Genomic DNA, 15,719 nt, shown 5'->3' with positions numbered 1-15,719 from the left:
AGAACTCGCCAGCCATGCAAAAACCCCAGGGAAGAGGGTCCCAAGGCAGAAGGAACAGCCAGTGTGAAAGGCTAGAGGCAGGACTGAACTCGGCATTTTCAAGATGAGGCTTGAGATTATGACCATCAGACTCTCCACGATCCCATTCTGTGTCCTACGGGTAACCCCTGCAGTGAGTTTGGAGTGGATTTTTCAAGACCTTTTATTGGGCATGTACACACATGTATATGGTACCTTAGGTGTCTCCTTGATTTTTTTCATACCCTATGTATCATCTGGCAATTTGTTTCCTTTTACTCAATAATGTGTTGGAAACTTCTTTCATGCCACTTACACACCTCACTCTTTTTAGCTGCTACTCAGCACTTCAGACAAGAGATGTGCAATGGTTTCACCATCCGTCATCCTCTTGATGGGTATTTAGGTTGTTTCCAATTTCTTGCCCTTACGTCACTGCTGCCGTAAAGATCCTTGATCAGGCTGCTGTGTACATATGCAAGAGTTTCTCTAGTTCAGGGGTCTTGCTACCTGTTCTGTACAGCACTTGAGCTAAGAAGGGTTTTTACATTTTTAAAGGGTTGTAAAAAAATATGCAAAAGAGGCCCTATGTTAAATATGCCTAAAATATTTACTATTTGGACATTTATAGAATAAGTTTGCTGACTATAGTGCAGGTGGCACACAGAAGCACCACCCCTCCCATTTCACAGATGGGAAAGCTGAGACCCAGAGAGGAGAAAGGACTTGCCCATGGTCACACAGAACTGGGGTTTTCATGCAGTTGGATAAATGTAAATGTGTGTTGAGCTGCTGTTCTGGGCCTGGCTGGGTTAGTAAGGCCCAGAAATTGATCAAGTCTACCTCTGTCCCCAAAGAACTCAGTCTGAGGAGACACACAGAGAAACAATTATAACCTACCATAGATAAGGGTTCAGGGTCTCCCAGAGTGGGGTGGAGAAGGGGAGAGGATTAATCCATTCTTCAGAGAAGAATTAATGTCAGAGCATGGCCTAGAAGAATGAGGTGAAGTAGATCAGGACAGCACCCGGCAGCGGATTCCTCTTGGAGAAAAAAAGGCTGGGAATCTTGATTCCCTCACCTAGTCAGCTGGGCCCCAAGAGTTGTTTTACTCTCATACCTTGCACCACTGGAGTCCTGGTGGCTCAGGCAAGAGGTCTATAGTCCAGATTTACTTCCTGCCTCCAGGCTTCAATTTATCCATTTCTCAATGTCGAACTGATTTCCCAGGTTCCTGCCCCAGCCTAAGGCACCTTACCCAGGCCAGGTGGCGCTCTACGAGAGGGGCGTGATCATATTGGTTACGTCACGTAGGGCGGAGTCTGCAGGACCAGTGGCGGAAGTCTGGGAGGGTGTAGGGACTCAGCCCGAATCTGGCGCGTGGTGGGAGGAGGCTCCCGGGAGCCGGCATAGGGAGGGTCCCCCACCTCCGTTCCCTCGGATATCTGCATGATCCCACCATCCTCCGCAGATGAAACTGAGTCACGGCGGGGCGTGCGTGGAGAGGGGACCAGGGGCCTTATTCACACAGGGACCGGGAGCTCCATTCCCACCGAGGTCCAGCGCCGCACACCCCCCCCCATAGCCCCCCACCCCCCCGCCTCGCCCCACACACACCCTGCGGCTGTGAGTCAGCGGCCAGCCGCGCCCCCTCGGCCCACTTCCTCCTCACCTTCCCAGGGCGGGCGAGGGGGGGGGCAGTGAAAGGGGTGGGCCCCCTCCCTACCCATTCCGCTCTTCGGCGGGGGAGGGGGTTCGCCCCTTAGGAATCCCTCATAAATTGGTGGAGAGAGACGTTGAGGGCTCCGAAGGCAGGATTTAAGGGACAAAATTTGAGAGAATCTATGCTTGACCAGAAGGTCCTCTTCGCCCCTGAAACTGAGTAGAATGTAAAGAAATGGAGAAGTCAATGGGGAGGGTGAGAAGAAATTGTGCCCCCATTGCTACTCCCCTAAGAATTTCCATCGTGGGAGAGAACGAAGGATCAAGGAAGGATCCCTTCCCCTCCATCAAGCTTCCCTTCTAATTTGGGGGGGTGACCCCCAGAGTGCATCGCCATGCAGTAACGTTGGGGAAGAGGGAAATAGCGGAAGTCTAAGGTTCCGCGTTGCCCTTTTAAGCGCCCTCCATCCCCCCCCAACCTCACCGCCTTGAGGTGTCCGCGGCCCCTTTAAGGCGCAGGGCATTATGGGTGCGGGGAGTGGAATTTTGGAACGAAATGTAGCGAAGAGAAGTACAGTAGTAAGAGTAACATTGTAGCCGCCGCCGGCCGAGGAGGCGCGCCGGGGAGGGGACGCCGCACCCCCTTTCTGCTGCCGGGACACCCGATCAGAGCCCCCGAGAGACGAGGCGCCCGAGGACCCACCCCGGCCCTGTCCACGTTCCCCCCAGGAAGCCGGACTCTATGGGGCGGGACCCTGGGGGAGACTGAGCAGAACCTGGAGCCAGCCCTGAACCCCTGAACCTCAAGCCAGGGGCGCCCCGGGAGCACCTACCCCGTGGGCGCTCCGCCCGCCCGCCGAGCAGCCATGAGGTGAGCCTCGAACTGCCTTCAGACCCTTCCCCGCCCGGCGCGAGCTCCCGCCCCGCCTTTGTCCCCCTCCCCCCAGCTTGCTCCGGGCTGGTATTTGGGGACCGGGCACTGGGAGCCTCGCATTTGAGGCCGAGCCCCCTTGGACGAGCTCCAAATATTGACCACTTCCCCTTGACTCTCAAGGCTCCGCGTAGTGCCGGTGAGGTTCTCCCGGGAGCCCTTAGATTTGGGGGCGCTCCAAGGACTCCCGAATTTTTAAAAGACTTTTTCAGAGGACCTTCAAGTTGGCAAGTACTCCCCGCAGGGAGGCCAGGATTTAGGCAGGGCTCAGACTCCCCCCAAATCTCAACCCGGCCCCTAGAGGGATTGTGGGGGGCCGGTTTGGGGGTCCCTGGGACCTGGAAGAGAGATTGAGACGTAGACTTTGGTTTTCGGGGTCCCCTTTTACGTGGCGCTGGAAAAAGTCTTCCCAAGAGCGACCTTGCTCCTTAACTTCGGGGGTACTTAACCCCCTAAATTCGGGGGGGGCTCATCCTCCTGTGGAGGAGGTTGGTGTGGACTGATCCACGGACCCAGACGCAGCCTCCAGGGTCTGGCTGGGACTCCCCTCCCCCGCCGCTCCCCACCCACAATTTGCTTAAAACAGGCTGTGCCTAGGACCGAGCGAGCGCTCTGGGCTGAGGGCGGCTCCCCGGCCCCGGGCCAGAAGGGCGGCCCCTCTCCCCGACCTGCGCGGCCCTGGGGAGGGAGGGGGCGCGGCAGCTGGGGGAAGGGGGGCCTTTGTCTTCCTGACTCACCTGTCGAGACAGCTGGTGTGGGGAGGGGCCGGCAAAGAGCGCCCTGGGCCGGCTGCTTTCCCCACCACGGCGCCTCCCCCTTCTCTCAACACCACCCCCCCTTCCCCAGCAGTCCCGAGTTGTGCGGTTGGAGGAGGGGGCGTTGCAAAGCTTCAAGGTCATAGCCTTCTCCCCCAGGGACCCAGGCTTCCCAGAGAGTTCCAGCTATCTTCCCAGGAATTTAATCCTGGGGGGTGGGGGTCGAAGGGATCCAGGGATTTTGTCTTTCCCGGGCCTCCCTCAAAACTCCTGGGCTCACCTGAGGGCGGGGCCCGTGCGGCTGGGGGACCCGACTAGCCCCCCCCCCCTTATTCTCCCTTTCCCCTGGCCCCCCATAATCTCTCCCTTGAGGCCTGAGCCTGACAATACTATCTCCCTTCCTCTACTCTCTCAGGGACTTCCTGCCCCAAAGCCCCCAGCTCGAGGGGGAGGCCCCTGGGGGCGGCTGGGGATTAACCCCCTGGCGCCCACATCTTCCCACATTCCCCATACCCCTGCCCTCTGACATAGGGTGGCATTCCTTTCTACGGTCAGTAGAGAATCCCCCTCGCACATTTGTTCCTTCTGCTGTAAAGGGATTGCTGGAAAATTTGGAGCAAGGGGGCACCCACAGACACCCACAAGACTTCCTGCCTATCCTTTCCCCCATTATAGCAACATTCCTTCAGGGTCTGACCGGGAGAGGGGGCGGTTTTCGGGAGTCAGGCTCTCTTCCTTCACCTTCTTCCTGGGGGGGCTCTCCTCTCCCACTGCCCCCCAGCCCCGCCCCTTGCCTCCCCCCGCCCCCCCCCCGCCGCGTTTCCGGTCCCAGGCACGGTGGAAGGCGGATGGCGGATGTCCGAGTTAGTGCTGCCTCACTCACTGAGACCGTAAAAGGGCAGGAGCAACGTCTGGGCCAGCCTCCCCGCCCCTAGTCCCCGAGGCCCTGGCCCTCCCACAAGGCCCCCCTACTGCTGGCCACGACCAAACCTCCCACCTCCTGGGAGGTGGGCAGAAGTTGAGTTGATGCCTGTCCCACCAGAGGGTTACTCCCACCTCCCGAGGGGTCTACCCTTCTGATGACCACACCCGACTTACTGGGCTGTGCCCCTTCTCCCAGGACAGCTAGGAAGGATTCAGAAAGACCCATGGCCTTGTCTGGGGGCAACTGGGGAAACTGAGGCTCAAAGAGAGAAAGGCCTGGCCCAAGATCCCTCAGAAATTCCTAAGCAGTATTGAGGGAGGGGAGGGGGCTGGGATCCTCTGATTTCTGGCTGATTTGGCTGGGGACAGTCTTGGGGGCAGTTGGAAGAGAGGATGTTAAGATGGAAAATTACAAGATACAGTTCCTTTTCTCCCAGTTTGACAAATATTTGTTGAGTGTCTGCTGTGTCTGGGACTCTGAGCTGGAATTCTGGGAAGTGGGGCAGAGGTCTGAGAATCTCAGGGCAGAAGGGACTCAAGAAGTACTTGGTTCATTTCTTTCCTCTTCCAATAATTGTAATTATTACTGTTGTTTTTATTTTTTTTTTAAATAATGAGAGACCATTTGATCAAGCATCTACTTTGTGCCAGGCACTGTACTAGGTGCCTGATTCAATTTAATCCTCACAGCAATTCTAAGAGATTGATACTATTAGGACCATCCCCCTTCCCCAGATGGGAAAACTGAGGCACAGAGAAATTAAGCAAATTGCCTATGAAAGTCAGATTGGAAGTGGGCAAGCCTGCATTTGAACCCAGGCCTCTTTCCAGACTATTATACTATTAGAGAAAAAGGAAAATCAAACTTTTAGTGGTCTTTAAAAAAAAAATAATAATACAAGTAACGTGCTTTCACTGTACAAACACTTAAGATAATGCTGATAAACAAAAAGGAATCCAGTTACCTTCCTAATCACTTATGGGGTACTGAGGCCTGTCAGGGAGGAAGGACTAGAGTGAACCCATACAAGCCCTGCAGACCCTACATCTGAGTTTCTATCCAGGGTTTCTTCAAAGAAGATTTGTAGTTTGGAAAGGTTGTGTGTACCTGAGGCTTTGGGGGGTGGATCACAAGTTTTGCAGTTTAAGGGGCTATAGGATGAAGGGGTGAAAGGAAGGGCAAGCCTCTAATATGGAAGGTTTGAGTAAACCAGAGTGACTACGTTTGATTGCCTCCCGTGATGAGAAGCTCTCTCTCTCCTATATTGCCTCTCAGCTCCCTCATATGGATCCTCTGCCAAATTCCAAGTCCTGCGCTTAGGGCTTTTCTTATCTCTTTCAATCCTTATCAAACCCCAGTGAGTTATGGTTTCCAGGGCTGGAAACTGAGGTTCAGAGACGGGAAGCCACACAGCGAGGGGGTGACTTGAACCTTCTTTTATCTACCACATGCTAGAGTTTTCCAGAATGGGAGGACTTGTGGGAGAGTTCTGGGCTGGTTGGGGATTAAGGCTCTCATGTCAAATTGAGGGTATGAGACCCCAGAGACCACTGGAATTAGGCAGACCCCATTTCCATCTCACTCCCTGCTTCCTGGCTGTGGGATTTTTCCGTTCTAGCTTTTTGCCTGGTTTATAGTTTTATTCTGTGAACTTAAGTAATGAATTAGTTTTTTATAGGTAATACCAGCCCATGTTAAAACAAAACAAAAAGTCATAATCAAGCAATTCAAGAAGGTAAACGGTACAAAATGTCCACTTCCTGCCTGCCTCCTCAGGCCCCCAGGTCCCCAGTGCCTCAGAGGCAGCCATGGTTAGTCGCCTGAGAAACAGCCTCTGCATATATCACCACTCTGTGTGCAGAGGTATTTATATCCTCCCCACCTTTTTTTAAAAAAAAAACTTCTGATACACACCACTTTATACCTTGCCTTAAAAAAAGAAAAATCAGCTTAGCTGTTTTCTCATCTTTAAATGAGGTTAAGAACATTGGGGGTGGGGTGGGGTGGGGGGGAACTTGCGTTCAAATATGAGCCCCTCTGCTTGTTTGCTGTGTGACCTGGGATAACTGCCTTCACCTTTCTGTGGCCACAGTTCCTCATCTGTAAAAAGGGTGAGCACCAGAGTCCATCTCATGAGGTCATTGCAAGGTTCACTGTGGAAATTGCAGCTCAGTACCTAGAACAGTGTCTGGTACACAGGCTAACCAATAAATGTCAGCTGCCATTGTTAAAAACTTTTCCTTTTTTACAGATGGCTAATTTAACAACTCTTGGATACCTACTATGTCCTAGGCATGATTCTAGGTTCTGAGGACACAGCAGAAAGGACAAAACAGAAAGGACAAAAATCCCTGCCCTCATGGTCCTGACCTTTTGGTAGGGGAGACAGGGATCTGTCAGGCAGGGATCAGGTGCTATGAAACGTGGGACATGCAATGAGAGGGAGAGGAGCTTTTCCAGATAGTGTAGTCAGGGAGGCCTTCTTGGAAGAGGTGTCGACTAAGTGGCGACCTGAAGGAGGTGAAAATCCAGGATGAGGGAGAACAAGAGCACCAGCCTGCGGTGGGAATGTGTCTGGCACGTTGAAGGAGCAGCACGGAGGCCAGTGGGGCTGGAACAGCAAGCTGGGGGGAAGGAAGGGATGAGATCAGAGATCACACAGATCACGAAGGCCCTGGAGAGAACTTGGCCAGAATAAAAATTCTGTGGGAGCTGCCACGGGAGCTTCCAAGAAGAGGAGGGGCACGATCTGACTTGTGTTTTAACAGGATCCTTTTGCTGTAATGGGGACACCACAGCCTGGAGAGGGACAAGACCAGTCTGGGGTCATTCTGCAGACATCCAGCTCTCTGGCCAGTCCAGAGACTCAGCAGGGCAGGGTCGCTTGGGAGAGCAAAGTGCAGCCAGGGTTGGGTAGCAATGAAGGCCCCGGGCACCTGGGCAGAGTCTGCCCTGGGTGTGGGTGGCAGGTGTGGGCGAGGCCTTAACCCTGCCCTGCCAGGGGCAGTGGAAGCCAGAAAGAGCCCCTGAGGCTGCACTTGTCTGGAAACAGCACCTGGTGTTTGGGTAGGGCCCACACAGTCCCCGGTGGTTAAGATTGTGGACTTGGGAGCCAGGTGGCTTGGGTTCAAACCCTCGCTGTGCTTACTTACTAGCTGTGTGACCACAGGCGAGTCACGCAACCTTTCTGGGCCTCTGTTTGCAGTCCTTGCAGAATGAGGATGAAATAGCCCATCTAGAAGGGCTGCAGTGAGAATAAAATGAGAGACTCTGAGGAAAGGGCTTAGGGCATCTGAGCAGCTGAAGTGCCTGATAAGAGGGAGGTGCCCCAATTATGTAAACCTGGGGGGAGGGTCTGGGGGCTCAGCTTCCTGGCCTCGGAACCCGGATCTGGGTCTGTTGAGGGGCTTCCCCTGCCTTGTCTTTTACAGCGTCAGTGTCATGCGCCAGCCCCCAGCCCTGGTAGAGACAGAGCCATTGTGGGGTATAATTTCTCTCCCCGGAAACCTCTGACCACCAACTTCCTCTTTTCAGGATAAAGTCCGGTGGGGGTGGGGACCAGTGCTTCCCCCTGGTTTGTGTGTGACCTTGGGCAAGTCACTTCCTGTCTGGGAGCCTGAGTTTCCCCACTGGGGGAGGAGGGCATTGAACCTCCCCAGAAGGACTGGTAGGGGGTGGGAGGGATGTGGCTCCGAGACCCAGTGGTACCTGTTCAGGGTGCCCGTGGAAAGGATGCTGGCAGTTACTCAGCACTCAGTACATGCCAGGCACCATGCCAAGCACTTTACATGTCCAGACTCATCTACTTCTCCCACTGCCCTGGGGGAGGTGGGGTCTGTCATTTCCCCAGTCTGCAGGCAAGGAAGATGCCTTCTCTCATGTGGGAAGGCTGCTTGCCTGAGTCATATGGAGTAGGTGGCCCAGCGGGGATTTGAACCTACATCTGTGGATATCAGATCCTGAACCCTGAACCAGTTTACTGACCCCCTCTCCCCAAGGCTAAGTCAGATGTCACCTCCTCCAGGAAGTCTCTGATCCCCAGGCCTGGTCTTGGATTATCACTATCTGCGGACAGGACAGACCACTGTGATGCTCTCCTGCCCTGGAGGGTGGGGCCGGGGCTGTCTGGGTCCCTGCCTGACATGGAGCAGGGAGTGTCCACTGATGGCCGTTGGCACCAGGGGGGCCGGATGGATGGGGTGGTCAGCAGGAAGTGGAAGAGCCTGGGATCTAGCATTGGGCCCCAACTTGCTGCAAGCCTCACCCTTCCCCTCCCTGAGCCTCAGCTTCTTCCTCCTGAGTGGGGAGAGGTGGTTGGGGGAGGGGGGGGCTCCAAGCACCCCAGCAGAGATGGGGAAACTGAGGCTCCAAGGGCACCAGGCAGGGGCTGGTTCCCAGCACTGCCCAGAGCTCCTGCCCCGCCCCTTCCATCCGCTTCTCCTGGGCCCCCTCCTCCAGCTCTCACTCTGCGTCTCTCTGACTGTCTCAGTCTCTCTGTCCATCTCTTTGTCTTTCTCCATCTGCCTGTATCTCCATTTCTGTATCTTTCTCTGCTCCCTGCCTTTCCATCTGTTTCCCCCCACTACTCCTCTGTCTGTCTGTCTTTCACTCTGTCTCCGCTATGTCAGTCTGATTCCTTTCTCAGCTCTCTCTCTGCATCAGTCTGTATGTTTGTCTCTTCCAGTCTGTCTGACTCTTCCTCTTCCTGTCTTCTTTCTCCCCGTCTGACTGTCTGTCTCTTTCCTTGTCTGTCTCACATCCCCTGTTTGTCTTTGTCTGACTCTCCCAGTCTGTCTGTCTCTCTGTCCCGTCTGTCTTTTCTCTCCCAGTCTCCCTGTCTGGGTCTCTTTGAGGGTCTGTCCCCAGCCCTCTCTCCCCGTCTGCCTGTCTTCCTCTGCTCTCCATGGGTCCTTCTTCCTCTCACACTGTCTTTGTGTCTTCAAATCTCCCAGGGGCGCCCAGATGGAGAAGGTGACTGGCCCCTGGAGGAAGGGTGCCAGGCTCCCCTCAGCTAACTGGCCTCTCTCCCCTTTCCTCCCTCCGGGCAGTGAGACGGTTGTCTGCTCCAGCCGGGCCACTGTGATGCTCTATGATGACAGCAACAAGCGATGGCTGCCTGCTGGCACGGGCCCCCAGGCCTTCAGCCGCGTCCAGATCTATCACAACCCCACTGCCAACTCCTTCCGGGTGGTCGGCCGGAAGATGCAGCCAGACCAGCAGGTGAGGCTTCCGTCCCTGCCCCCTCTGCCCGCTGCGCCCCACCACTCCTCACCCACTTTTCCCCCCCTGCCAGGTGGTCATCAACTGTGCCATCGTCCGGGGTGTCAAGTATAACCAGGCCACCCCCAACTTCCACCAGTGGCGTGACGCCCGCCAGGTCTGGGGCCTCAACTTCGGCAGCAAGGAGGATGCAACACAGTTTGCCGCCGGCATGGCCAGCGCCCTAGAGGCATTGGAAGGTTAGAGAGAGCGGGCAGAGGGGACCACTGAGCCCTGCCGTGTGGCCTGGGGCCGCCACTTTACCACTTGGCCTCAGTTTACTCATCTGAAAATGGGGCCAATTCACTACTACTGTGGAGAATTATTATGAGGATTTTGTGGGTTCCCGTGTGCCCCGAGTGCACCCACATATAAAACGCCCGGTTCCTAAGAGTACATTTTGCTCCAGGAATTTTTACACATGCACACTCCTGTGTGACCTCCCAGATCAAGATATAGATATTTCCAGCCTCCAGAAAGTTCCTTGTGCCCTTTCCCCAGGTAACCATTATACTGACTTATGTCATCATCGGTTAGTTTTCAGGCAACAATATTAAGAAAAAACCTTCAGTTGGTATTTTTTAAACTGGAATGTGCCCCCGAATCATCTAGGAAAAACGCAGATTCCGATTCAGTTGGGTTGGCCGGGGCCCGAGTCTCTGTACTTCTAACAAGCTCCCTGGTGACGCCAAGGCTACCGGTCCATAAACAGTACACTTTGAGGAGCAAGGCTCTAGGTGACGGCTATGCATCTGGGGTCACAAATCACCAAATGGCGGAGGTGTTTGCTTCCTGGAGCGGCTTCAGTGCCACTGGGGAGAGGTTCGCTTGTCCGAGGCACAGAAAAATGCATGGGAGCCAGAGGCCTGAGGGGGGTGAGGAGGCGGCTCTCAGCCTTTCCTGGGTCTTCAGGTGCGTTAAGAGCCTGGATGCTGGAGTGGGCCTGAATTCAAGTCTTGTTCCTGCAAATTCGTGTCTACAGGACTTGGGGCAAGCGGCTCCCCTCTCTGGGCCTTTGCTGTCCCGCCTGTGACCTGGGCATCCTCCCAGCACCCACCTCACATCAGCTCAGTCAGGGGAAGCTCGTGCCGACCCTCATCGCAGCAGAGTCCCTGGGAGGCCCGGGAGAGCCCAGGGAACGCGCTGAGGGGTGGCGCTGGCTTCCGGGGTGACTCAGCAGCCTTTACTCTCACCTTCCAGGAGGCGGGCCTCCGCCCCCGCCGCCGCCTACAGCACCTCCCACTTGGTCTGTCCAGAACGGCCCCTCCCCAGAGGAGATGGAGCAACAGAAAAGGTGGGGCCAGTCCCTGCGTGGGGAAACTTACTGCTGCCGGAGTTCTAGGTTGTTCCAGAACCCCTGACTCCTAGCGTTCAGACCTCTCCAACTTGCAGTTTTCAGCATGTTCCAACTCCCAGGGGACTAGAAATTGACATCTTTCAGAAACCCCCCCACCTCCTGGAGTTTGAAAAACTCCTGACACCCAGAGCTGCAGAACCTTCTGACCCTTCAAATCCTGGTCCCCCAGATTCCCAGAGTCCAGAATTTCGTTGTCTAAAGGATCTTGGGTGTTTTGTAATTCTGGTGTCCTTGACAGTCTGATGACTAGATTGCTCGCCTCTTGCTCTCGCTCTGTCCCTGTCCTCCCCCTGCAACCCTTTCCTGGCCCCTGGGGAATGGAGGACATGAGTGGGGCTTAGGAGCCAGCCTTGCCGGAGACCTCTGAGGGGCGATCCGGGAAGTTGCTGGCCATCCTGGGGCTCTGAGTGATGGCAGCTCGCCTTCCCTCCCCAGGCAGCAGCAGTCAGAGCTCATGGAGCGGGAGCGCAGGGTCTCCAACGCAGGTGATTGCTCGAATGGCCTCGGGGGTCGGGTGAACACCCCAGAGGAGGGGGTGGGCCAGCCGGACAACAGAGAATAAGGCTTCTCTCTCAGCACCCCTCTTTTTTCGTGTTTCTTACAGGAGGCCCACCTGCTCCCCCAGCTGGGGGACCACCCCCGCCTCCAGGACCTCCCCCTCCTCCGGGTCCCCCCCCACCCCCTGGTCTCTCCTCCTCGGGGATCTCGGCTGCAGGGCATGGAGCAGGGGGAGGCCCACCCCCTGCACCCCCTCTCCCCACAGCACAAGGCCCCAGTGGTGGAGGGACCGGGGCCCCCGGCCTGGCCGCAGCCATTGCCGGAGCCAAACTCAGGAAAGTCAGCAAGGTGAGGGGGCAGGCATGGCGGGTGTGGGGTGACGGGGCCTGATATTATAATGGGATGAGGCCAGAGTTGCCCGGGAGCCTCACAGGAGGGCTGGAAGGCCAGGAGGCCCGCCCATAAAGCCCCCACCTCTTTGTAATTTCTCCAGCAGGAGGAGGCCTCTGGGGGGCCCTTGGCCCCCAAAGTTGAGAGCAGTCGAAGCACGGGCGGGGGGCTCATGGAAGAGATGAATGCCATGCTGGCCCGGAGGTGAGCCTGAGCCTGGAGCCCTCAACAGCCGCAGAAAGCCCTTGGAGCACACCCCTCAGACCAGCAGTTATCACCTGGAGATTCCTGTTCAGTAGGGCCGGGTGGGGGGAGGGCTCAGATTCCCAGTTAGTTGATTTCTTTGGGTGAAAGTTCGCCCTTTGATAGCCAGGTTTGGGATATAATGATGGGGATTGCATTCTCCTGAGATGGCTGAGGTTTGCAACCACCCAGGTAGCCTCTGGAATGTTCTAAACCCCAGAATTCTAGGACCTTAGGAGATCCTGCCTCAGAACCTGGGAACTCCGCCCTTGGAATTTTGTGACTCCCAAACGTGGGAATCGGAAAGCCCCACCCCACCCCAGTTCGGGAGCGGCACTCTCTTTAACTTCTAAAACTAAAATTTTCTTAGCCTTGACAAATTCCAGAAGTCTGCACGCTAGAATCCACCTTTCGAGAGCTCTGGGGAAGGGAATTGTTGAGTGGCTGAGGGAGGGCTGAAGCCATCTGTTTTTTTGCGTTTCTCTCTTACAGAAGGAAAGCCACACAAGTTGGGGAGAAAACCGCCAAGGATGAATCTGCCAATGTGAGTCAGGGGCTCTTCCTGCCATATACCCCTTAGGATGTACCGTTTGGGTAGGAATATTGGGGAGGGGGCTGTGATAGGGATGGGCTAGGTTTGAAGGTGGAGGAGGAAAATGAGCAGAGGTGCGGCGCCGGGGGGGAGGGGGGGGCTGGCTCATGACAGTTTCTTTTTTTTTTTAATTTATTTGTTTGTGGCTGCGTTGGGTCTTCGTTGATGCACGCGGGCTTTCTCTAGTTGTGCTGAGCGGGGGCTACTCTTGGTTGCGGTGCGCGGGCTTCTCATTGCCGTGGCTTCTCTTGTTGCGGAGCATGGGCTCTAGGCGCGCGGGCTTCAGTAGTTGTGGCTCATGGGCTCAGTAGCTGTGGCTCGCGGGCTCTAGAGCGCAGGCTCAGTAGTTGTGGCACACGGGCTTAGTTGCTCCGTGGCACGTGGGATCTTCCCAGACCAGGGCTCAAACCCCGTGTCCCCTGCATTGGCAGGTGGATTCTTAACCACTGCGCCACCAGGGGAAGCCCCTGGCTCATGACAGTTTTATTTCCCACCAGCAGGAGGAGCCAGAGGCCAGAGTCCCAGCCCACAGTGGTGAGTGAGAGCCCAGTCTAGTCACAGGAACTACAAGTCCCAGGATGCCCGCTTCTCACATATAACACACCTTGATGGGAGAGTCTGTACAAACAATGCTGGGGATTGTAGTCTCCTGAGATGGTTCTTTGAACAGGGGCTGATGAGGCTCGGGGAGAAAGATTGAGGCAGGGCATTCCTTGTCCCTGATCTTTTTGATTTATTGCCTGTCCCCCAGAATCTGTGCGGAGACCCTGGGAGAAGAACAGCACAACCTTGCCAAGGTGGGCCATCAATACTGGGGCCCCACCCCCCAAAATAGTTGAATTTGCCAAATTTGTAGGGAGGAACACAGTGTGACCCTGGAATGGGAGGCAGGGGAGGCAGACCCTCTCTCTAACCTCATTTCCGCCCCAAACCACACCAACTCTCCCAGGATGAAGTCATCTTCTTCAGTGACCACTTCCGAGGCCCAACCCTCTACGCCCAGCTCCAGTGATGAGTCGGACCTGGAGAGGGTGAAACAGGTAGCTTGGGGAAAGGACTGGGAGTGAGGTCCGGGGGATAGAAAGGAGATCTGGGTCCAGACTCTGCCACTGACCTGCCATGTGATTCTAGAAAAGGCCTTGGGAACCTCAGTTTTCCAGTCTGAGAAATGGAGAGATTGGATCATGTCAGGGATGACACAGACACCATAACCACCTTATCCAATGCCCGTGACAGACCTTACTAATCTTATCACTGGACTCACTCCTGTTGAGTACCCAGAATCCTTTTCAGTACACTGACCCCAGACATTTATCACCAATTGGAGGTGGCAGGAGACTGGAATGTATTTGCCAGCCTTGGTACTGGATGTTCTCCAGTACTTTCCTTCTGGCTCCAAGGATCCAGAATTCTCCCCTAGAATTCTCACTTTGTGGCCTTGCCAGTGATGTCATGATGTGTGTGTAATAGGGGTCTTGAACCTCCTTCCTCTGGCCCCTCAGTCATTAAGAAAGGGGGGATTCACTTTTGCAAGTCCAAGTACCCTTCCTGATTGGTACCCCATTATTTTCAGGAGCTTCTGGAAGAGGTGAGGAAGGAACTGCAGAAAGTGAAAGAGGAAATAATTGAAGGTGAGGTTGTTTTTTATTTTAAACATTTATTTATTTTGGAGGTATCATGTCCCTTGGAAAGCCCTGTTTTGGAAGGGAAGGGGGAAGAAGCTCTGCCCCTGACCTCTGCCCAGTTTCCTTCCAGCCTTTGTCCAGGAGCTGAGGAAGCGGGGTTCCCCCTGACCACAGGGCCCCAGAAGATCCAGTTTCTCCTTTCCGCACACGCCCTCCGCCTGTCACCCTGCTTTCCCTGCCTCGACTTGACTTGGAATTGGCTGAAGACTACACAGGAATGCGTCTTCCCCACTCCCTATCTCACTTGGAAAATCCCAAGGGGGTGTGGCTTCCCTGGCACCATGCCCACACCCATACTGGCTGCTGATTGGCTGGGGAGGCCCCCACCCTTTGCTCCCTTTGGTCCTTCCCCTATGCCATCCCCTTGGGGCTGGTTCCTCTGCTGGGGATGTACCAATTAACCCCACAGTAAGGGGGAAGGAAGGAGGGAATTTCACATTCCCTTGTTCTAGATTCACTTTAACGCTTAATGCCTTTGAAGTTTTGTTTTTTAAGAAAAAAAAGTATATATATATATTTAGGTTTTGGGGGGAGGAAATGTTTTTTCTCTTTGGTTTTGATAAAATGGGATGTGGGGAGTTTTTAAATGCTGTGCCCCTGGCTTGTCCCACTTGGGACAGCTATTTAAGGGGGGTTGTCCCATCAGGCTGGGGGCACCTCCCCCCACCCCAGGGACCTCCCTTCCCTCTGGCTCCTTCCCCTTTTCTATGAGGAATTAAGATGCTGTAACTTTTTGGAACCTCAGTTTTTTGGTTTTTTATTTCGGTAGGTTTTGGGGTCCAGGCCATTTTTACCCCTGGGGAAAAAAAGATGAGGGGGAAAGGAAAAGGGGAGGAAACCTCCCCTCTCCCACCTTCACCTTTAGCTTCTTGAAAATGGGCCCCTGTGGAATAAATCTGCCAGTTTTTATAAATGCTAAGATTTCTGGAGTGATTTGAAGGGCTGCTCTCACGAGGATGGGGGCGTGTCCCTCCCTCCGCCAGTAATCTGCCTTCCCCTCACCTTCCTTCTTCCCACCCGAACCTGCCCTCAGACTCCTGCAGCTAGGGTGGCCTCTGGCCCCTCTCGGCCTTCCTGCCTCCCTTCCTCTCTGTGCCCCTCACCAGGCAGCTTCCTCACTCCTTTCCACCCTGCCCCAACCACTTCACCACCCTAGAGAAAGCCAGGGGCAGTCCCTCATTGACCGTGTGCCCTTGGACAAGACCCTTTGCTTCCCCTGGGCCTCAGTTTCCCCATCTGGGAAAGGGCTCAAAGGATGACACTGGCCCCTTCCCACCAGAACCCTCCCAGCTTCTAATTTTAGTGAGCCTGCCACCCATTTTGCAGATGTACATCCTGGTTCTCAGACACATTCTCAAAATGACGTTCCCCCAGAGCTCCTTAAATTATACATTTACAGTCTAA

General features: G+C 54.9%; 1 protein-coding gene across 6 annotated transcripts; it reads left to right on the top strand.

Annotated features, from left to right (window-relative positions):
* The first annotated feature begins 2,207 nt into the window (after positions 1–2,207).
* On the top strand, positions 2,208–15,228 carry VASP (vasodilator stimulated phosphoprotein). 6 transcript variants are annotated; one of them, XM_059906111.1, is made up of 13 exons: positions 2,209–2,551; positions 9,340–9,511; positions 9,585–9,750; positions 10,751–10,844; positions 11,343–11,392; positions 11,512–11,753; positions 11,902–11,999; positions 12,531–12,582; positions 13,131–13,164; positions 13,382–13,427; positions 13,580–13,670; positions 14,204–14,261; positions 14,386–15,228. In XM_059906111.1, the coding sequence occupies exons 1-13, from the start codon at positions 2,547–2,549 to the stop codon at positions 14,421–14,423; spliced, it is 1,146 nt and encodes a 381-aa protein (XP_059762094.1). In that variant the 5' UTR covers positions 2,209–2,546; the 3' UTR covers positions 14,424–15,228. The 6 variants fall into 6 exon arrangements, with proteins under 6 accessions (XP_059762096.1, XP_059762094.1, XP_059762092.1 ...); XM_059906109.1 differs by having other exon boundaries at positions 13,128–13,164; XM_059906110.1 differs by having other exon boundaries at positions 11,899–11,999.
* Positions 15,229–15,719: the final 491 nt, after the last annotated feature.

The sequence above is a fragment of the Balaenoptera ricei genome, chromosome 19, assembly GCF_028023285.1.
Source record: "Balaenoptera ricei isolate mBalRic1 chromosome 19, mBalRic1.hap2, whole genome shotgun sequence".
In the NCBI taxonomy this organism is placed as follows: Eukaryota; Metazoa; Chordata; class Mammalia; order Artiodactyla; family Balaenopteridae; genus Balaenoptera; species Balaenoptera ricei.
This window is presented reverse-complemented; position numbering and strand designations above follow the sequence as displayed.

Excerpts from the sequence above, each read along its gene's own strand:
- VASP (XM_059906108.1), top strand. Across the intron at positions 9,512-9,584 it reads AGATGCAGCCAGACCAGCAG|GTGGTCATCAACTGTGCCAT; the intron begins GTGAGGCTTCCG and ends CCCCCCTGCCAG. Across the intron at positions 12,000-12,530 it reads AATGCCATGCTGGCCCGGAG|AAGGAAAGCCACACAAGTTG; the intron begins GTGAGCCTGAGC and ends TCTCTCTTACAG.